At 35.8% G+C, this 22,476-nt stretch overlaps 7 protein-coding genes across 7 annotated transcripts; 3 read left to right on the forward strand and 4 right to left on the reverse strand.

Moving 5' to 3' along the window:
* The first annotated feature begins 512 nt into the window (after positions 1-512).
* LOC123694270 (cuticle protein 63-like) lies at positions 513-1,298 on the forward strand. Its single transcript, XM_045639663.1, has one exon. It carries the CDS (start codon positions 685-687, stop codon positions 1,228-1,230), a length of 546 nt encoding a protein of 181 aa, XP_045495619.1. The 5' UTR covers positions 513-684; the 3' UTR covers positions 1,231-1,298.
* A 1,968-nt stretch (positions 1,299-3,266) lies between these two features.
* Positions 3,267-4,029, reverse strand: LOC123694266. The gene has a single exon (XM_045639658.1). The coding sequence runs from the start codon at positions 3,995-3,997 to the stop codon at positions 3,320-3,322; it is 678 nt and encodes a 225-aa protein (XP_045495614.1). The 5' UTR covers positions 3,998-4,029; the 3' UTR covers positions 3,267-3,319.
* Positions 4,030-6,630: 2,601 nt separating this feature from the next.
* On the reverse strand, positions 6,631-7,507 carry LOC123694267. Its single transcript, XM_045639660.1, has one exon. It carries the CDS (start codon positions 7,452-7,454, stop codon positions 6,777-6,779), a length of 678 nt encoding a protein of 225 aa, XP_045495616.1. The 5' UTR covers positions 7,455-7,507; the 3' UTR covers positions 6,631-6,776.
* A 4,107-nt stretch (positions 7,508-11,614) lies between these two features.
* LOC123694268 lies at positions 11,615-12,702 on the reverse strand. The gene has a single exon (XM_045639661.1). The coding sequence runs from the start codon at positions 12,647-12,649 to the stop codon at positions 11,990-11,992; it is 660 nt and encodes a 219-aa protein (XP_045495617.1). The 5' UTR covers positions 12,650-12,702; the 3' UTR covers positions 11,615-11,989.
* Positions 12,703-16,139: 3,437 nt separating this feature from the next.
* LOC123694271 (larval/pupal cuticle protein H1C-like) lies at positions 16,140-16,847 on the forward strand. The gene has a single exon (XM_045639664.1). It carries the CDS (start codon positions 16,156-16,158, stop codon positions 16,696-16,698), a length of 543 nt encoding a protein of 180 aa, XP_045495620.1. The 5' UTR covers positions 16,140-16,155; the 3' UTR covers positions 16,699-16,847.
* Positions 16,848-18,671: 1,824 nt separating this feature from the next.
* LOC123694272 lies at positions 18,672-19,227 on the forward strand. Its single transcript, XM_045639665.1, has one exon. It carries the CDS (start codon positions 18,741-18,743, stop codon positions 19,197-19,199), a length of 459 nt encoding a protein of 152 aa, XP_045495621.1. The 5' UTR covers positions 18,672-18,740; the 3' UTR covers positions 19,200-19,227.
* Positions 19,228-19,884: 657 nt separating this feature from the next.
* LOC123694269 (cuticle protein 21-like) lies at positions 19,885-20,624 on the reverse strand. Its single transcript, XM_045639662.1, has one exon. The coding sequence runs from the start codon at positions 20,565-20,567 to the stop codon at positions 19,968-19,970; it is 600 nt and encodes a 199-aa protein (XP_045495618.1). The 5' UTR covers positions 20,568-20,624; the 3' UTR covers positions 19,885-19,967.
* Between the last annotated feature and the right edge of the window lie 1,852 nt (positions 20,625-22,476).

The raw sequence follows: 22,476 nt of genomic DNA on the forward strand, positions 1-22,476 counted from the left end.
TCGATCATATTTATTTATTTCCTCATATCGTTTTTTTACGTAATTAACGCAGATACTAGCAGGCAGAATGTTTGAAAATTATTTTGGGGTCTATAAAACTTATAGATATCGTAGCACTCTTTTTTTTTTCATTATTTAAGGTATAAAAAGGACCTGGTAACTACTGTATTTTATAGAGTTATAATTGCTTACTCTGAGTCTTCCATAGTGGGACACACTAAAACGTTTTGTAATTTAATTTAATTTTAAACACTTATATATTATTTCTCAAACCACTTCTCAGGAATAGGATTCCTTTAGTTAGATTAGGGTGTCTAATTTTAGCGTAAACATTTATTATATTAATATTTGAAGTGAACGGACCTTATCAAGGAGTCCAAGGCAAACACGCAAACAATCTTATCAATAACAACAAAAGTGTGCTAAGTTTCAGATAAATTTAATTTCTAGCGGAATAGAGTTGACATTAGACAGTACCGCCTGGCACTTACTACAGCGCGTGGCGCTTGCGCTACCCTTGTAGTGTTTTCTTTCCGAGTATGATGCCTTACCAACGCCCTATTGCATAGTATCTGACGTCACAAAGGTATCTGGATACCGCCTACAATTTGAAATAGTATATAAGGTGAACTTTACTAGGAACATGCACAGTTTATCTCAAAACCGTTAGCAACACAGACCACAATGTTCAAGCTGGTGGTGTTGTCCGTAACTCTCGCCCTAGCGGCGGCGTCGCCCAGCGGCCTCCTCGGCCTGGGTCTTGGTTGGGGAGCTCCCTGGGGAGGTCACTGGGGAGGACCAGTAGCCGCTCCCTTGGCTGCAGTGGCTCCCGCTGCAGTGGTAGCGCCAGCTGCGGTCGCCGCGGTCGGCCACGGCGCTTACAACTACAGAGGACCACTGTCGCTCGCCCCCGGTCAGCCCGCTAACATCTTGGCCGCTGACGGAAGGCCCCTTGACACCCTCAGCGTGAATTTGGACCGCGCCGCTCACTACACAGCGAGGGCTGTCGATGGAGGATTGCACGTTCTGAAGAAGCGCTCAGTGTTGGCCGCTCCCGCTGTCGCCTGGACCCACGCTGCCCGCGTTGGATGGCCCGGTGCCCGCCTAGTGGCGCCCGCTGTCGCCCCCGTGGCCGTCGCTGCTGCCGCTCCTCTTGCCGTTGCGCCTTGGGGGGGACACGCGGCAGCTTGGGGCGTTGGACACGCCGCTCGTTGGGGACACGGTTGGTGAACGAAATTCGATGAATTAGGCTATCAAAATTAATATATGGAATGAATAAAGAGAGTTACCCGAATTAATTAACGCATTTTTCTTTACTACTTTTTACTTTATTTTTATATCCTTACTCATAAGTCATCATAATCATAAATCATAATCAATACAGGGTGTGAATGCAAAGCTTATCCACACGATTATAACACAAATACCAAATACACACGATTATTCTTGAGAACAACATCATTATTCTAAAATTAGTACAATCGTTTCTTTCTTCTCTATACCTACAGGGTGTAATCGTAAAAATTTTTAGAAATTTCCTGTTTTATTTTTAAAAAGTTATTATTGTCATTTGCTTGCTTGCGATATCAGTTTAAAGTTTTTTGATATCTGCAATACTTACGGAATCGCCTGTGTACACTTAGCGATTACATCCTGTATATATATCTTTTTATATTATATATTTTTTAGGGAGCAGTGGTGGCTCAGTGGTGAGACCTCGGACTTCGAATCGATAAGTCCGGGGTTCGAGACCAGGCGAGCGCGCAGGAATTAAATTGATTTTTCAATTTATCTGCGCATGTTGTAACATCACTGCTCGAACGGTGAAGGAAAACATCGTGAGGAAACCGACATGTCGAAGAATTAAAAAGTTCGACGACATGTGTCATCCGCCAACACGCACTTGGCCAGCGCGGTGGATTATGGCCTGTACCCTCATAGGAGGCCCGTGTCCCAGCAGTGGGAACGTTTATGGGCTGATGATGATGATGATGATGATGATATATTTTTTTGAGTATGAAAAGATTCAATCACCTTAAAGAAAAGTACGAATATATACCTAAGCTTACATTCTAGATAATTAACAGTTTTGATTAACTTGATATTTAAAAAATATATTTTGTCGTACCTTACATTATTATTTTCATATACTTTTTCTATCTAGTTAATAAGTCGAAATACCTAAATGGGAATTATACTCATGTGAAATTCTTTAACAAATAATAAGCTACGAATAATAAATTTAATTTTTAAAGTTAGAGAACTAACATGAATATTTTTGGTCCTTAACCTTATCTACTTAATTTATTGAAAAAGAATCTTAATTTTTTTTTATCTGTCAAGAACTCTTCTTGACCGATAAAAACAGCCTTGTTGAAAAAGATGCAAATTGAAATATTATGTGAAATCATTCACAATATAAATTCATATTTCATTTATTTATTTGATACACCAGTAATATACAGCTACACATTAATATAGTTTCTTGTTCTGAATTGTCCATAAAAACAGGCGCATACAACATGATAAAAAAGAGATTTAGTGAAAGCTCATTATCACACTGTCTGTACGCATTTTCTGAGAACACTTACTATGGTAATGTATATTGTTTTTTTACACCAAAAAGTAGGGTTAAACGAACAAAAGGGCCCCCGACTTTTTGTAAAAAGCTGATATTATTTTGACGTGAGAATTTTCGATTGAAAATTAGGGTCCTTTTTTGATATTAAGTTGAAATAAGGCGAAAAAATAAATCAAATAAATTAGAAGAGTATTTGGATGATCTAAAGTATTTGGGGTATAATAAGACAAGTTTTCACGAAATTTCCTATAAATCTTCTTATTATCTACAACTTTGCTACCTTTTTATTTATTTATTTTTTCCATAGGACTTGTAGTTTTGTCGGAAATCGAAATTAACCATTTTTTAACCTTAAACGCCCCCCTCCCACTTCCGGAACTCGGATCAACCGTAATTTATATTTCCGTTAATTTTTGTCATATTCCCTTCTTTTCTATGTGTAATGGATTTCATCATACTGGGATTTTTTTGTTTCAAACATTTTCAACCCTGGTTTATGAAGAAAAAATTAAAATAATTATATCAAATTCATTTAAAACATGGCTAAAACGCATTTAAAATACCATATCAAAACACATAAAATGAAATACGTAAGCAAATACATAAAAAATACAACACGATTACTAAATGAATTTTTTTAGAAAACAAGTGTATTCAGGTGTACCGTATAAATAAATACATGGAATTATATTTTCAAGAATTTTATTGAGTCGTTAGAGCGCGTTAATTGATCATAACTTAATAATACCGAACAACAGGGGAAGCGTATGAAAGGTGGTTTATCCGGGCAATGGGCGTGCTGTAAGAGTATGTAGAGGCGATCAGTGGAGTCCGGGCGACGGTGTAGTGGCTGACGACGGGAGCTACAGGGGCGAGGAAGGCCGACCGTTTCTTGAGGATATGAGCACCGTTCAGAGCCTTAGCAGTGTAATGGGCAGCGCGGTCCAAGTTCACGTCCAAGGTGTCGAGAGGCCTGCCGTCAGCGGCCAAGATGTTAGCGGGCTGGCCGGGAGCGAGTGACAGAGGTCCACGGTAGTTGGATGGCTGGATGAGAGGCGCAGCGAAGGCGACAGGCGCCGAGTAAGCAAAATGTGCGGAGTAGGCAAGGGGGGCGGCATAGGCGGCGGGCAGAGGAGCCGCGTAGACAGACCGTTTCTTCAAAACGTGGAATCCGTTTTCTAGAGCTTTGGCAGTAAGATGAGCTGACCGGTCCAAGTTGACATCAAGTGTATCCAAAGGCCGTCCGTCAGCACCCAAGATGTTAGCGGGCTGTCCTGGAGCGAGAGACAGAGGTCCCCGGTAGTTATATGGTTGAATTAAGGGAGTGGCATAAGCCCATGGCGCTACATAGCTAGGCAATAAGTGTGCGGCTGAAGCCGCTGCTAACACGCAAGACAACACCACCAGCTTCATCATTTTGTAAGGTTGGTCTGTGTTGCTTTCTGTGATCACACTGATGCATTCGAAAAGCTGTTGTTCACTTTTATACTTAAACTCTGCAATTAATTCGACGGGCGTCACCGGAGTCCGGAACACATCGATGACCATGAGCGCATTATTACTTTTGGTATGTAAACAAAGTTCAGTAGCTTGGTTTGTGTTTTTTTTTTCAAAATATGCACAGATTTTTTTTTCACTATTTCATATATTTCTGATTCTGATTTTTATTTGTTCATCTTAAGTAAATAATAGATATTTAATTATTCAAAATATCAGAACTTGAAACTAAAATATACCTTTTTAAAAGTTGCTAGAGTCGGATATAAAAATAGTCTATTAATTATAATAAGAGCAGTGATATTCATTTGTACAACAATTAAAAAAAATTGGGGTTAAAAGCTCCGTAATCTTAAGCCCCAACATTAAAAAATCAATATACCTATACGTAATTTATTTTCTTTTGTATTTTGTATATCCATTGCTTCCATCGGTAAAGGAATATATTACGAGGATTCTTAATATACCGAGTACTAAAAAGTACGACCACAGGTACGACGATAATATAATACGTTATCTAACAACTCGTTCTATATGAGAGAGGTGGGTTATGGCCTTATATCTTTAGAGTACGAATAAGTCATTAATACATAATTGAATGTCATGTTATGACCCACACAACTTCTTTCACTCATCCTTTCGTTGCATTTTTCATTGAATTAGTTTTTATCTATTGTTTGAAGTTCAATCTACATTCTACATATTGTTGTGTTTCATACCTTGAAAATACCATTTTTTAATTTATTTAAATTAATTCATGACCTGTTAGTGATTACATGATATAATAACTTAACCTCGTTCAATTACATAAACTAGGGCAAAGTGTTAATGAATATGGTTTTCGTATTATTTGTTTTAAAAACGCTCATTATTTTTTGCGTATTTTTAATTATCTTACCTTTATGTAATAGCAACAATTTGAGTCAAAAAAATCCACCTACTTATCCCGCTAATCTATCTTCGCTATCAATTCTTCTATCTTATAATATAAAAATGAATCCCAAAATGTGTTGGTAAGCGCATAACTTAAGAACGGCTTAACCGATTACGTTAATTCTTTTTTTATAATATTCCTTGAAGTTCGAGGATGGTTCTTATGTAGAGAAAACGTGAATATGTACCACGGTCCACGGGCGAAGCCGGGGTCGGACCGCTAGTTCTATAAAACGTGAAAGTTTGTAAGAATGTGTGGCTACAACCATAATATATATGCATTATTACGCAGCAAATTAAATTTAGTTATATTTTGAGGTAGTTAAAAAAGTAATATTTACACTTGTCAAATTTTATATGAAAAGAAAAAAAGCATATGTGCCAAGCACACGTGTCACTTTACTTTTTTGGCAAGATTCAAAGCAATCAAAATCGTGTACCTACTCCATGACGTGACGGTATTGTCATGAGGCGACCTTGAAATTTGACTCTCAACGCGCATAAAGAACTTTCCCTTCAAAAAATTTCCCTTGAGTTTGTCTGAAATTTCTAATTTCTATGACGCATTTTTTTTTTCAATATAACATTGGTACCTCGCAAAACAGTTTTAAAATTTAAACGTTTTGAAATTACATCGTCTGATAAATTAGGATATCTTCGGATACATTTTTTACAATCATTATTGTTTATTACATTCTAAACGCCAGTCTTCGTTTAGATATAAGTATTTTTATGATGACACAAACATAGTAATACTAACGATAGTTATCCTAATGTTTGTAAGTCTCGTAAACTGTGCAAATCTTACTTAAACTTTAATAACAGAGTTCTTTTTTGTTCGTACTTTATTGATGTTGAAAATTTTTGTTATGTGATTAAAAGAAATGCATGTAAATTTTTCTGAAATAAAGACAATCCTAATTTTTGGCTTTGCGTGCCAAGGAAGTCCGAAAAATTTGCACAAAATAAATTAGAAAATCTAAATAACTGCTTTTTGCTTTTTTGCTATCAGTGAGTATTTTTCTCTTACAAGTACAGAAGCTAATGAAAATAAAAATTATTAGAGGTAGCTCAATAAATATCTACATCAATTTTCCGCCATTTAGGAAAACTTGTTAAATAGCAGATTTTAGGAAAAAAAAAGAAACTTATGCGTGTCAAAATAGATCACGAATAATGAAGAACACGCCGAAAATCTTGGTTTTAATTCTATACTAATATTATAAAGCAGAAGAGTTTCTTTGTTTGTTTGTTTGAACGCGCTAATCTCGGGAACTACTGGTCCGATTTGAAAAATTCTTTCGGTGTTAGATAGCTCATTTATCGAGGAAGGCTATAAGCTACATATCATCACGCTAAGACCAACAGGAGCGGAGCAATGCGGGTGAAACCGCGGGGAACAGCTAGTTCAAAATAAAAAGTTTTTTAGTTTGAACTCCGTCTAAAGAAAACATAAACTACAATAATTTATTTAATACGCAGTTTAAATGGGTGGAAAAGTGCAAAACACGAAATCTGATATTAATCCATTGATGGCATTCAGTTCGTAAGCTTTCTTTACCACTAAACTTAACAAATAAATGCGTTTGTACCAGATATTTTCAAAGAAACAATAACAATTCTGTTATTTTTTTCAAATATATATATATTTTTCAATTTTATTTACATCAGTTCTTATTCATTAATAATGGGTCGTTGATTTATAGTACACGGCCTGCTCTGTGTAGGTTGGGCTGTAAGTCGTTAAAGCGCTTTTAGTTATTACTTAATAATACCGGACAACAGGGGAAGCGTATGAAAGGTGGTTTATCCGGGCAATAGGTGTGCTGTAGGAGTATGTAGAGGCGATCAGTGGAGTCCGGGCGACGGTGTAGTGGCTGACGACGGGAGCTACAGGGGCGAGGAAGGCCGACCGTTTCTTGAGGATATGAGCACCGTTCAGAGCCTTAGCAGTGTAATGGGCAGCGCGGTCCAAGTTTACGTCCAAGGTGTCGAGAGGCCTGCCGTCAGCGGCCAAGATGTTAGCGGGCTGGCCGGGAGCGAGTGACAGAGGTCCACGGTAGTTGGAAGGCTGGATGAGAGGCGCAGCGAAGGCGACAGGCGCCGAGTAAGCAAAATGTGCGGAGTAGGCAAGGGGGGCGGCATAGGCGGCGGGCAGAGGAGCCGCGTAGACAGACCGTTTCTTCAAAACGTGGAATCCGTTTTCTAGAGCTTTGGCAGTGAGATGAGCTGACCGGTCCAAGTTGACGTCAAGAGTATCCAAAGGCCGCCCATCAGCGCCCAAAATGTTAGCGGGCTGTCCCGGAGCAAGAGACAGTGGTCCCCGGTAGTTGTATGGTTGAATTAAGGGAGTGGCATAAGCCCATGGCGCCACATAGCCAGCCAACAGGTTTGTGGCAGAGGCCGCCGCCAACACGCAAGACAACACCACCAGCTTCATCATTTTGTAAGGTTGGTCTGTGTTGCTTTCTGTGCTCACACTGATGCATTTGAGAAGCTGCTATTCACTTTTATACTTACACTATTGAGGCACTAATAATTCGACGGGCGTCGCCGGAACACATTGTTGACCATGAACGAATTACTTTTGATAAGAAAATAAAGTTCAGTTACTTGGCAGGCGTATTTTTGCAAAATACACATATATTTTACTTTCACTTTCTTTTCATTTCAACCCTAGTCACATACCTAACTGTTAATTATACGTTGAATATAACTTATTTGTGTAATATTACTACACTTATTATAAACTTTAATAATATGGCTCCGCTGGGAACATGATCTAAAGTCTAAACAATATATATAGGTAGGTACTTATATATTTCGAAATTATGTTATGCTTTTTTTTATTAATATTTATGATTAATTAATATTTTTTTTAGCATTTTACTTTACATACTTTATAATTTCAAAACTGCTAATACATGTTGGGTTTGCTAAAAGGAATTGAGTGATAAAACAGCTCATTATAGAGGTACATCTCTGCAGGTTCCTTGGTAATTAGTTCTCAATCAGGTAACAACCTATAAAATGTATATAAGTACAATAAAAACTGTTCATTCATTCATTAATATGATCTTAAACAATTTAGGAGACCTAAGACCCAATCTTTAACAATATACTAACCAAACATCAACAACTAACTCACCACTAAACAAGAAACAAAATGTGAGTGATTATTTTGTCGTAGGTATCTAGAAAACTTTACAAAATTATACATACTTAGCAATCTAGAACTGTGTCAAAGTAACGTAGAAGTAAGCAAGACGAATAATAATAAGAAACGAAAAACTATTAAAAACTGATCATAGAATCTATATCATTATGTAAAAAATTGCAAGATTCTATTTTTTTTTAATTAAGTTTTTAAGATTTCCGATACTTGGCTGAAAGAGATCTTAGAAAACGTTATTTGTGTCAATAGACGCGATATTTGTAATTTAACCCAGTATGATGATAGGAATTAAATTATCGTCAGAAATACTTGATTTACCATTATTATCATCAACCTATTGTATTCCTTTAGCACACACAGACACACAGAGACACAGCTGCCTTTAATTTTTTAGGTCCATCCATCATGCTGGCCAGAGCGGGTTGGTTAATGTCACATGTCGTCAAAGTTTTTTGGCTCTAGGACATGTCGGGCACGAAATATATTACTTAAATTCATCCGGGTACGCGTATGCAATATGCATTTATATTTTATTTGTTAAATATAAATACAATTTCACAAACTTACATACACGTTTTTTATGACAAATTCATCAAATTATTATATTCTCACTTCAGATATCAATATACATGTTCAATGTTTGAATTAAATCTGTCCATTAATAGTAGGTCAAAATCGATTACTTATTATCATAAAAGTGATAGCTTCATAAAAGCAAATTTAAGGACTATTCGGAAGTCATTTTCAGTCTGAATGAAGTGAATAAGGCTAAAGCACAGAATACTTAGTAGTTGCTAACGCTTACTAAACTAAAGGTTAACTTACGCTGGTTGCAGAGCTAGACTGACCGTCAGTGCGTACCGTCGGTCCTGACGATACGCATCAACAATTGTATGACTTTACACTAATGCGCATGACAATACGCGTGCGTATGGTCAGTCTAGCTATGAAAGGTTTTATGAATTTCCATACATATGACAAGCCCGACTGACGTACGCACTGACGGTCGGTCAAGCTCTGAAACCAGCCTCAGGGTAAAAATTAGCTGCGGCACAAAGGGCTGATCGTCAACTTTTTTTAAAACTATTGATATATGTACATACATTTATCCAATAATATTTATCCATCAATGAATGAATGATGACATCAATCTTAATACTTGTTGTAATTAAATGAGATTAATGAGTAGGTATTCCCAGTATACCGTAATCAGACATTCAGACTTGACATATCAGTGATTATTATTTTTGTATTGTGTATAATAATAATTATGTATATGACAATATAGCAGTATGTATTATGTATATGACAATACAGCAGTATTATCATATACATAATTACTTTTAACAAAAATGTAACCCGCCTAACTAAACTAAAAATTGTCACAACTAGACCAAATTTAGACGGGACTACAGGAGAGGTAGCTTACGAATAAAAAAGTTCTGAGGTGACAAACCTAAAAAAGAAATACAGTCGAATTAGGAATTCTTGTTTTTTGAAGTCAGTTGAAAAAAACAGTCTTTGGTAATATGACTGAAGACTGAAGTGAGGAGATCTACATGTGCTTTGTACAGGAAAAGTTAAAATCTGACTCTACAAAAAGAGTTTGTCATGTTGATAACTATGTATGATAAAAGGGCCACTTTCATTAGAAAGTGTGGTAGTATAGGTTATCGTTATTATTTAGGTACCTATACGTTTAAAAATATTTGAATAATATATAGATTTTTGTGGTTGTAGTAGTATACTTGTAAAACTAATACATTCCTTTTTTATCAAAAAAATCAAATTATTTTTGTTGTAATGGTCTTTTGACGATGATGATGATATAGTCTTGAAAATAGCGAATATTAATTATTTTCATCACTCTTTACTCGTAATTATGCGTTTGCAACGTGTAAATTATGTATTTTATAGTGCAAAAATCTATTGTGATCATATTGTGATCTTATAACTGGATTTGACAAATGCATTTTCGCTAAAAATAAATCTAAATACTCATATAGTGGAGCGCCGTAAGGTTTATACCTCGGAATCCAGGGCCAGTCAATGAATCTTAATATAAACCTTGAAAATATGTTTTTAATAGTATATAGAAAAATGTTAAAAAAAAATTTTTTGGCGCTCTCAATTTTTTAAAAATTATTATAAACAATTATTAATTTTTTGGAGTTTTCATTGATTTATATTAGTCAAAAGTCATATTTTAAAAAGAACAATTACTATTACAAACTTGAAAACTTGATCTTGGATCTGTAGGGACCGCAGATATACCGATGAAGGTCGGGTTGGAGAATAGAGGGGATAACAGCAGCTGTTCGGTATTGTTCATGGCGGGCCCTCACAGGATAGTACACGTTGTAACTTGCTAGACTTAATACGTAGTAGCTGTTGTTTTCGTTCCGAAAAATATTTATTTCAGACTAGATTTCCGCCCGCGGCTTCGCCCGCGTTTGCAAAGGAAAACCCGCATAGTTCCCGTTTCCGTGGGATTTCCGGGATAAAAACTATCCTATGTGCTAATCCAAGTTACCCTCTATATGTGTGCTAAATTTCATTGTAATCGGTTCAGTAGTTTTTACGTGAAAGAGTAACAAACATCCATACATCCATACTTACAAACTTTCGCCTTTATAATATATATTAAGATTTTTGTTTATTAAAAATTAATGTTAATAATTACTGAACATTACTGAGTTTTAAAAACTTTGAAAATAGTGGCATAAATTGTAAGTATTTGTTTTTCATTTATATTATGCATATATGCATATAAAAATATAAGTTTGATATGTGAAGACAAAAGTGAATATTGTCGCAATATTTATAAAAGAATTGTAGGCGTGTAAGATATTTTAGTAGCTCAGGGAACTAAATAGGCTAAATATCACGCGGATTGTTGCATGCGTTTAAAAACAACGCTAAAACAGACTCAGAGGGAGAAAAAAATTCATCCAGTAACAATGCAAGTAGATGCAGCAATGGAGCAGATTTTCAAATATATTGAAGAAAATGATGATTGTCAATTTTCACTCGCAGAATTAAAAACAACCTACAATCTATATCAACGAGATCGACGACGACGACAACAATGTACAATGATGTAACAATGTGTTTAGTTAATGATAATTTTTTTTTTGTAACTTATTTTTTACGATAATCTAATAAATTTACATTGAAGTTACTCTGCACATGTAATTTATTACAAATAAAATTAAATTTTTCACTATAAACACTTTTTCCCCCTTCCGCCTCTAATTTTTCAGTAAATTGTTGTTAAAAATTGTTGTAAATCGAGATCGGTCAAATTTTTTTTTTTAACTTTTTTATTTGAGGTTTTAATAATGCAGTCTCATACTTGATATACAGATTCATTGACTGGCCCTGGGTTCCGAGGTTTGACCATTTTTATGCCTTACGGTACTCTACTAATAGCTTCACTTGTTTATTTGATCTCTTTGAAATAGTTAATGTATAATTGAAATGTAAGCGAATAAATACTTTAAATAAAAACTCTAAAATGAATTCATTACTTAGATAATAATGACCCCTATGGAGGTAGCCATACAGATCATTTAACTACTTATTTGATATATATTATCATCTTATTATAAGGTAACTAGATCAATCACAATTACTATTTAGGTAGACACACTGCAGCTTAGTATTTTCGTATAAATGCTCAATAACAATTTGTAACAAGATTCATACAATCATAATGAAAGAATTCACATATTTTTTTTAAATTATGTATTTTCAGTATTTACATGTGTGCGTCAAGTGTCAGTCGGATTGAGTCGTCGTATTTATAGTGTATAGGCAAAATGCGTTGCGTAAGTGAGCTGGCTGATCGGGGCGACTGGTGCGGTGTAACCGAAGGTGGAGGCGATCAGTGGAGCCCGGGCGACGGCGACGGGGCTGACGACGGGAGCTACAGGGGCGAGGATAGCCGACCGCTTCTTCAGGATATGTGCACCATTAAAAGCCTTAGCAGTGTAGTGGGCAGCGCGGTCCAAGTTCACATCCAAGGTGTCGAGAGGCCTGCCGTCGGCGGCCAAGATGTTAGCGGGCTGGCCGGGAGCGAGCGACAGAGGTCCACGGTAGTTGGAAGGCTGGATGAGAGGCGCAGCGTAGGCAAAAGGCGCAGCGTACGCGAAAGGTGCAGCATAGGCGGCGGCGATGGGAGCGGCGACAACGGAACGCTTCTTCAAAAGGTGGATGCCGTTATCAAGAGCTTTAGCAGTAAGATGAGCTGACCGATCCAAGTTGACATCAAGTGTATCCAAAGGCCGTCCGTCAGCGCCCAAGATGTTAGCGGGCTGTCCTGGAGCGAGAGACAAAGGTCCCCGGTAGTTGTATGGTTGGATTAAGGGGGTGGCATAAGCCCATGGCGCTACGTAGCCAGCCAACAAGTTTGTAGCGGAGGCCGCCGCCAACACGCAAGACAACACCACCAGCTTCATCATTTTGCAAGGTTGGTCTGTGTTGCTTTCTGTGATCACACTGATGCTGTCAGAGAACTGCAATCGTCTTTTATACTTGCATCATACTATTAACTAGATAGGCGTCTCCGGAACACATCGTTGGCCATGAAAGGACTACTTTTGTCTCAATACGAAAGATTGTTTATGTATCAGTGCAAGTGCATTTTTGTTGCACTTTATGAATAAAGTATATATTTTGGTCGCTTTGAGATTTAAATTGGCTTTGAGCAGACGTTTATGTGATTTAATGTAGTTTTCATAAAAACAATATATTTTGAAATTATTCGCATTGTAAACATTATTTAAATGACATCACGGGCAATTTTACATAAAAGTCTATTATATTCATGAGTCCAATATTTTCATAATCTAATTTATATTCTGCAACAAGGGCAACACGTTTAATACCTTAATGAATTATTCAAGTGCTTGGCAGATCTGCGTCACTCGCACTCGTACATGAATCTTCAGCGACCTAAATATTAGCTAATAGCACTGCACGTGTCTCGATTTTATACTTTTACGTGTATTGTGTGCGCTATCCGAACCCAAGCTATTATATTCATTGTTATTCTTTGTTAGCTCACTGCTCTTCCAGACTGGATAGTATATATGAGACCTTGTAAACATATAATATGTGTTCGATAACTTTATTAAATGCACTTCTTCGGTCGTTGACTATTACGCTACCTAAAGGCATGGTTATTCTTTAATATAATATCATCGTGATATGGATACACCATAGACCCTATATGAATTTTTATGAGTATACCTAATAATTTCGATGAATGGTTTTCTCCTGAAATCGGCGCTTCTTATGTGGTGCCATTGAAACATCCAGATCTAATGAGCAGAGTTCGAGTGTCATTTATAATGTGCACTGAGATAACGTCGTCAGCACCTCTACTTTTCTATTCTTTAAAAAATATATTTATAAAGCATTTGAATGACATACAAACAAAATATCAAATTCAACTCTACCTGAATTTGCTTTTGACTTTTGATTTGCTCTTAACTACACTGAACTATGAATAAATGTACGTAAAACCTAAATGTACCCAGATAATATATTAAGTATATATCTATTTATGCCATATTCATTTTTTTGTAGTAGTTCTTAGGTCATATTAGACAAATAAAGGCAAACATAATATATAATATACTTTTTTTTAGTTATAATTAACTATGTGTCATATTTCATAAAACATAAATGTAGAGTTCCTGATTTACCATAAGGCTTTTTTGCAGAATCAATTCTCAATAACTAAGCATTGTTCCAGTTGCAACTTATTTATATAGAAGGCTTTATGCGTTTTTCTTATTTTAAATTATACAGTTTATAAATGGATAAAACATGTTACATTTTTGCATATTTTTTAAATATTGTAATTATGAATAATGCTATCTGCATGCATTAGTTATTTATACTCCTACGTTCCTTTTATATAATATAAACATAATATTACGAACACGAATTAGGTACGAAGTATTTGGATTTTGGAACACGCTACCGGGCAGGCATCCAACTAATCCAACGAATTTCAAGCCAGCTTCAACTTTTAACAAGTGTTTATCAAGTTTTAACAAGTGTAGACACGTAAGAAGTGAAACTTCTTTATGACCTTATTTTTCAAAAAATAATTTACTATATGCAACTTTACATAAATACGTCGAATCACGCGTGGTAGGGATAAGAAAAAGATGGCGTGTAACGGAAAAATGTCACGCGTAACGCTGCATAATTTGTGTGTACTTCAATTTTTATCCATTAAGCATGATTCATGAATATATTATAAAGTGGTTTGGTTTAATTATTTTTATCAAAATATTAATAAAGTACAATTAGATAACTAAATACATTTTGTGTAATTTATAAGCGATATAAATTTTATTCATATATCGTTAGGGTAGAAAACCCTGTATAAGTTAACGATTATCTGTATCTGTATATTTATATTTATATTTTACAATATTTTGCTGCGCGATTTAAACGCAAACGCATTGTAATCGTAATTCATAAATAAAAAATTAGTAAAGTTAAAATTGTATTTATAATAAACAAGTAAAGATAATAAAAGGAGTTTCGAAGAATTATTCCAAAGTATCATCCAAGTAAAGTCCAGATTACAAACAAAGCATGGGGACTTCAGGAAATCAAACTTTATTTTGTTACTATTTATAGCAGATGTTCTAATAATTTATACCTCTATATGAAAAAAAAGTGAACAATGTTATGACGGAACTTCATCGAATATTACACATAGACAATAGTATCCGACAAGAGCTTGATTATAATGGTTTCATTTCTTATTATTGGTTGGTAACTTATCAATTATTTAAAGTTTAGCTATTGGAGTTCGTAAAAGTAAGGTTCTTGCTATCTCCAATTCTAAATATTTTATTATTAAAAAATAAATACAATACTTATGTAGAATTGAATCTCTTAGAATTTATCCACTTAATAAAAGGTTTTTTTTTTGTAATTAGCTAATCAAATCAAATCAAATCAAATCAAATAATTTATTGCATACTAATACATTTTACATATTAGAAACCTTATGCAGGTATTGCAATACAATATTATATTTAAATTACGTTCATATTGTCACATACTAACATTTCAATTTTCCAATACACAGATTACAAATTAACCATAATAATAATACCTATATCAATCTAATCTAATCTAATATAATCTATATATATAAAACTCAAAGGTGACTGATATAGTGATCTATCAACGCACTGTCCGCACAGCCTAAACCACTGGACGTATCGGGCTGAAATTTGGCATGCAGGTAGATGTCATAACGTAGGCGTCCCCTAAGAAAGGATTTCCCGATATTCTTACGGGAACCGGGAAAAACGGGGATGCACGTACAAAGTCGTGGGCGAAAGCTAGTATATTATAAAGGCGAAAGTTTGTAAGGATGTATGGATGTATGGATGCTTGTTACTCTTTCATGTAAAAACTACTGAACCGATTACAATGAAATTTAGCACACATATAGAGGGTAACTTGGATTAACACATAGGATAGTTTTTATCCCGGAAATCCCAAGGGGACGGGAACTATGCGGGTTTTCCTTTGCAAACGCGGGCGAAGCCGCGGGCGGAAATCTAGTATTTAATAATCCCTGAAATTTTTAGGAGTTCATATTTTATAGAAACTTTACCTTGAATATTATGATATATTTAACTTTATTGGAAAATGTTGGTTTAATTGAAAGAACTGTTGCGATTAAAGGGATGAAAGTGTTCCATTGACATTGCTTTTATTTTTTGATCTTTATTTTAAGTTGACGGTGATGGACTGGCCTGTTTGAGCTTCTCGATGGCCTTGTTAAGTGTAAATATCAACTTCCCGGACGACCTTCTTGCACCGGTTTACAATGCAATACCGCCCTTAATTTTTGAGATCACTTTCAATAAATACGATGTTCAGAATTGTTCGCTATCAGTTTCTCGACAGAACAACACAGACCAAGATGTTCAAATTGGTGGTGTTGTCAGCTCTTTTCGCCGCGGCGGTGGCTTCGCCAGGCTTAATTGCCAGCGTACCCTTCGCTTACACCTCTACACTTGTATCGCCAGCGACTACAACCATCTCGAGACAGGCCAGCAGTGTCATCCATCCGTCTCCTCTCGTTTCTTCAGCTTTTACCTACTCCGCGATCCCAACGTACGCTCATTATATCAAGAAGCGGTCCGCACCTTTGGCTCTGAGGACATACATAGCGCCAACAGCTTTTGTGGCTCGGGCTCCTTGGGCTTATGCTGCAGCGCCCATCACCACGACCTACCACTCGTACGCTACACCTTTGATCCACGCGTCACCCATCTATAGTACAACGCATTTAATCAAGAAACGGTCCGCACCTTTGGCTTACTTTACCCCAACAACTTACGTGTCTCGTGCGCCTTATGTGACCACATACACTGCTGCTGCTCCGTTGGCGACATCTTTCGGGTACCCTGCGTCAGTAATTTCTCATGCTCCCATTGCCTATACTCAGTTTATTAAGAAGTAATCCAGTCCAAACCCTTTCTCCCTTAGTTTCCCACCCAGTACAACATTAAACGCTGCACCAATTGTTTTTCTCAGTTCAATTTAAAATATCCGTTTTTAAACAGTGTAAATGTACATACATGATTTGTAAATAAAACAAAGAGAACTAAATATAATTTTTATTATTTCTTTCCTATTAACATGAATCTACATATTTATTTTTCCTATGATTAATTTCATAATATTAGTATGAGTATCTCTTAATTAAAACAAATTTATATATTTTGAAGACATATTTTTGTCAAACAATGTTAAAATGCAATTAAGCTTCATAGTCCTCCTGCTTCTAGAAAGAAGTGTCTGTTTTTTATGTATTCTATCTCGAGTTACTAGGATGAATGGATTGTTTTAATTGTATTGTCTTCTGGATTCCCTTCGTCTTGTATTGTATGTATAGAAATTGGATGCTCCAAAGCTCTGGCCAAAGGAAGATTATGAAAGAAAGTCATGGCAATAGGCATCAATACTGCATCAGCAACTACATTTGTTGTCCTCACAATTTGTGGTTTTTCCTCCTCAATATGACTTGCAAGTAGTGTACCCGATGGATTATAAATAAAAGGCGTGACTGCTGATTGTTTTATATCGATTCGCGATTGATGAGACACGGCACTAGGCGCGGACAATATAAGAGGAACTAACTGACATTGCACATTACATAACACCAAACAAAAAACTATTAGTAAAAACATTTCAAAGTCGATATCGAGAGTAATAGTTATGACATGTAAGGGTCCGTTCACACAGACAGGCTCGGAGAGCATCGGCGCGCATTTTTCTTTTCACACAGACCGGATCGTATACGCTTGGAGTTGGTCGGAGCGGAGCCGTCAACTATTTCACATAGACCAGCTGGAAGCTATCTGAAAGCGGATGCGAATGTAATCGGAGCTGAACGGCTGCGCGAATGAGAAAAAGTACGCGATCGGAGCCGGTCAGCTCCTCTTATTATTTCACACCAAGCGCGTTCAAGCATTCTTAATGTCAAAAGCAGTGCACACGCAAAAATAAACCTTAAGTTACAAATACTAAAAACTCTGTTTTCATCGTGATAAGAATCTGCTCTCCTCTCAGAGCCGGTCTGTGTGAACGGACCCTAAGGTCGTAGTTTTATAAGCGCATAACGGTAGATGTAAGTTGATTGCGCGGACGCGATTCAAGTTCTCGGTCGACGATGACAGGTTGTTGCATCACAAAGGGCATTGACCTGATTAAGATGCACGCTTCTTTATGAATGAAACCTTTGCTTTCTGTGTTTATATCAAAGAGTAAAGTAATATAAGGGGTTTATATACTATGCTTTGAGGATAAACGTATCATGGGCAATAATGGAACCTAAGATAAGTATCAAAATCATGGGAAGTTTAATATGAAAAATTTTGATATTTAAGGAATATCTAATGAACTACGTAATTGTAAAATCACTAACGTTAAAGTTATAACATAAATTTTACATTAGGTATATTTCAAGTTAATATTGATGTAATTAATTGGTGGTAATTTCTAGTGTTTGATTTTACGCGAGTATAATATATCTACATTTAGAAATTAAAGACTTTTAAACGCGATTTATTCATTATATTATTTTCCCGACGTTTCGAACACTTTACAGCGAGCGTGGTCGCCGGGGTAAAATCCGTTTGAAAGTCTTTAATTTCTAAATTAGTTGGTGTGTTTACACACTTATTCAGACTCGTTCTTTTCCCACTCATTTGGTTTTTTATGAGATAGCTCGGTAAATTATTCACATTAAAAAGGCACCTTAAAGTGTATAGACACTGAAACTAATCATGCCTATTTCCAGTTACCTAACAATCGAGTTAATTCCGAGTTTTTGTTAACCATGCTCAATAGCGTGACCAATCTATTATTGGGAACTTCAATCCTGTCACCGTGAATCAGAATTAGTAGTATAAGAGGAAGGGTCATGTCACAAGGAGCGTTAGTCAAGACAAGCAGTAACAATAAGTAACCAAAATTAAAAGCCATAAGCAAAGTCAGAAAATGTTCCGCTTATTGTGTTTCTGTGTATTTCTAGCCTTCTCTCATGGTTATGCTATACCAGTGGCGCCATTGCACACCGTTGCCGCACCGATACCAGTGCCTTACCTTAACCATGCGTACGGCTATGGAGGACACGGCCTTGGCCATGGATTTGGTCACGGATTCGCTAAGCCGCTTGGACACCACATACTGAAGAGATCACCGCATTTCGTCGAACCATTGGCGCATATTGGCCATTTAGCCCCAGTAGCTACGCACTTGACAGGCTTGGCTCCATTGGCGGTTTCCCATCAAGAACGAGTGGATGTGCATTCAGCGCCAGCAATTGTTTCATCAATTGTGCCTATTGTGAAGGAAGTTGTTGCTCCGGTCTTAGCTGCTCCCATACTGCATAAACCATTCGGACATTATGGCGCAGGCGCTTACGGGTCGTTCCACCCTCATGTAGGACATTATTAGGACGGATTATGTGGTGAACTTTTCGCTAAGTAACTTTGTATCTGTTTGATTTTACACAATTTATCGAATTTTATTAAATAAACAAATATAACTATACACATTTTTTTTAGTTACTACTGTAGCTATAAGAAGATAATTATCATTAGTTAAATTTGTTTCTCTGGAATTTGAATTAAATATAAGTATAAACAAGATAGACGAAAATGAATTAAGTAGGTATAAGATACATATTTTGAGGTATCTAATTATAAAACTATGTAAATTGATGTTAATTAAAATTCAAAATTTAAATATATTAAAAAGATATATATCATTTAATGTATCTAAATATTTCAAAACTGCATTTAATATTAAATTTAATTATATTAGATAGTAATAATTTAATTAATAATATATTACCGTTTACATATCTGAAACTCATAATGTATTATTACAACATATTAACTACTACATACATATAGGAATTGTTACTTCAAATAATATTACTCAATTAGTAAAAAAAAGGTATGGCTATGGCTATTATTTCACAGTATTGTCAATCTTACATGAAATAATTGACCTTAAAAATGCTAATACTAATATACTATATTAATAATCTGTTAAAATATAAAGTGATAGGCATGGGTACACTTGCATACTTGGTATATAATATAATAATAGGTGTAAATACTAAAACAAAAAAAAATGGATTCAAAAATTTTATTGGCAGTGAACTTTGTACATGTTCGTTGATCAAATATTATCGGTTAAAATCGGATATTTTATATATTACCATGGGTGGACAGAGAGGGCCCTTGGGTATACGGAGTAAGAGGATACAACTGGGCCAGAGTAGGCAGAGTAGGCGTATGGGGAGTACGCTGAAACGTAAGCGGGGGAGGAGTAGGCCACTGGAGATACAACCGAGCTGTAGGTGACAGGGGTAACAGCGGCGAGCGAGCGCTTGGCGATTCTGTGCACACCAGATAAGGCCTTGGCTTGGTAGTGGGCAGCGCGAGCAGCGACGACCTCAGGGGTGTCCAAAGGAACACCTTGTACGGCGTCTAAGACAACAGCGGGAGATCCAGGGGCTTGGGACCAACCGGCGACAGCGGGGACGACGGCATGGCTCACTGGAGCATAGGCGGCGCTGTATACTGCAGGTACAGCGGGGGATCCGTGAACTACGCTGCTGCTGTATTGTGAGACGGAGCTGGTGGCGGGCGACACGACGGTGCTGACGGCTGGAGAAACGACGGAGGTGTAGGCCACGGGTGAGACGGCGCTGTAGGCCACGGGTGACACAGCGCTGTAAGTCACTGGAGCTACCCAGCTGGGCTTAGCCGCTGCCAACGCGAGCACAGAGAACAACACCACCAACTTGTACATCGTGGTCTGTGTTGTGTTGTTTGATCAACGAAATTAGATCAAATGATGTCTAACATGTGCCGACGATAGCTTATATAGCGACGCTACTTACCCAATACTCGTATATAAAAATGCCACTGAATCACCTTCAAACTATATCGCCAAATATCATGTCGTCTAATGTTTTTTACTACCTATATCCAATTGACCACTATTACATGCGGAAGTTACATCGAATGTAAGTGTGTTGACGATGTGAATATTAATGAAAATCTATATTCATAAATTATTCTTCAATATATTCCATATTATAGAGTAGCCAAAATAATTGTTATATAGTATTTTGTTTCACCTATAATAATACCTAAATTACGAGGATAATAAAATTGATATGGGATATAGTTGAAATATGAGCTAGACCTACCTACTTAATAATTAATTTATCGCAGTAACATCATGTTTATATTAATCATAGTGAGAAGCTATTAAACATTTATTATGTTAGTACTTAAATTCAGGATTTAATCCTACTCTTTATCGCGTAAATGTTATTATTATATTTAAAAAAATGTGTTTGTTGCTATCTAATATTTCGAATGATAATGAATGGAAGACTTGTATTTAAGGAGACGTGATAAATCAGATTCAAATTTAAGTACATACTTACTTTTACTTACGGGTAAGAAATTTGTAATTATGAATAAAAAAAAAGTATTTTTATAAATTTAAATACTTAATTATACACAATTAAGTAAAGGAAACAATTACATTTAATATATATTGTGTTAATTAATAAAAATAAATACGAATTTTTGTCCTTGTTCTAAAAATATTTAGAGTAATTAAGGAAACCTACCTACCTATAACATAATTGAGTAACGTAACGTTAATTTATTTCGCGTGCTCAAGCGAACTTGTTATATAGCGTACAATGATTAAAAACAATAACCAAAAAGGCTTTTGTTACTATATAAGAAGCAAAATACAAGCATACATCTGGCCCGATATCGGAAGATATAAAAATGTTAATACGACTTCGCATCCTCGTATTTACATATTCTGAATAATATTGCGATTGATCGATTATTTCATTTCCTAAAGCGTCTGAATAACAAATAAATGCATATCTTTCACGGTTCACTACTCACATTAGAGCAGGTCACACGTGCTAGCACAAGACAATGCCTGTTTGTCCACAACGCGTGTAGACTCCAAGTCACTACAGGGTTGCCATATTTCTCAACAAAAGACGTTATCTGTCCACATGTAATCTCTAATGCAATCTGATAGCATTAAACGTGCTCTGGTTTACGTCAACGGTGAAAAAAAGCTTTTGTAACAAAGCCAACTGTCAAAGTATGCACGAAATGGAGTATTCATTCATGTTATATGAGCAATGCATACCTACTTATTATTACGAAAATATATCTTCGTAAATAATGGTGTGTACTTAGCATATTATTTTCTGTTATAACACAGAATCTGCGTATATCATACTTTAAAACCTTTTACTAAAACTTTCAAATGCGATTCCTTTTATGATAATAGTATAATTTTTTGAGAATTTCAAAATATGGTAATTGTTGCTAATTGTTTCATAAAATGTTATAAAAATTCTGTTAGTAGTACTCCACAGTTTTGAAGTATTATGCCCATTACCCAATGAGATAATGTTTAAGGTGGGCTTAAATTAATAATAAAAATATAATTGGATTTATTTTTAGCATTGAGTACTTAGGACTTTTATTTACTTATAGGATATTATGGTTCGATATAATATGATAAGCAAGTCAATATATTAATAATAAATAAAATAAATAATAAAAATCTTTATTAACCAAAAGTATAGAACATACAGTGTTACTGGAGATCCAAACTAGGCTGTTGCCTGTGTCTTGGATCTCAGAAACGGTATACATTTATGTTGAAT

This window comes from Colias croceus, chromosome 9 (genome assembly GCF_905220415.1).
Source record: "Colias croceus chromosome 9, ilColCroc2.1".
Lineage (NCBI taxonomy): Eukaryota > Metazoa > Arthropoda > Insecta > Lepidoptera > Pieridae > Colias > Colias croceus.

Excerpts from the sequence above, each read along its gene's own strand:
- LOC123694270 (XM_045639663.1), top strand. The coding sequence starts at position 685 with ATGTTCAAGCTGGTGGTGTTGTCCGTAACTCTCGCCCTAGCGGCGGCG.
- LOC123694267 (XM_045639660.1), bottom strand. The coding sequence starts at position 7,454 with ATGATGAAGCTGGTGGTGTTGTCTTGCGTGTTGGCGGCGGCCTCTGCC.
- LOC123694272 (XM_045639665.1), top strand. The coding sequence starts at position 18,741 with ATGTTCCGCTTATTGTGTTTCTGTGTATTTCTAGCCTTCTCTCATGGT.
- LOC123694271 (XM_045639664.1), top strand. The coding sequence starts at position 16,156 with ATGTTCAAATTGGTGGTGTTGTCAGCTCTTTTCGCCGCGGCGGTGGCT.
- LOC123694269 (XM_045639662.1), bottom strand. The coding sequence starts at position 20,567 with ATGTACAAGTTGGTGGTGTTGTTCTCTGTGCTCGCGTTGGCAGCGGCT.
- LOC123694266 (XM_045639658.1), bottom strand. The coding sequence starts at position 3,997 with ATGATGAAGCTGGTGGTGTTGTCTTGCGTGTTAGCAGCGGCTTCAGCC.
- LOC123694268 (XM_045639661.1), bottom strand. The coding sequence starts at position 12,649 with ATGATGAAGCTGGTGGTGTTGTCTTGCGTGTTGGCGGCGGCCTCCGCT.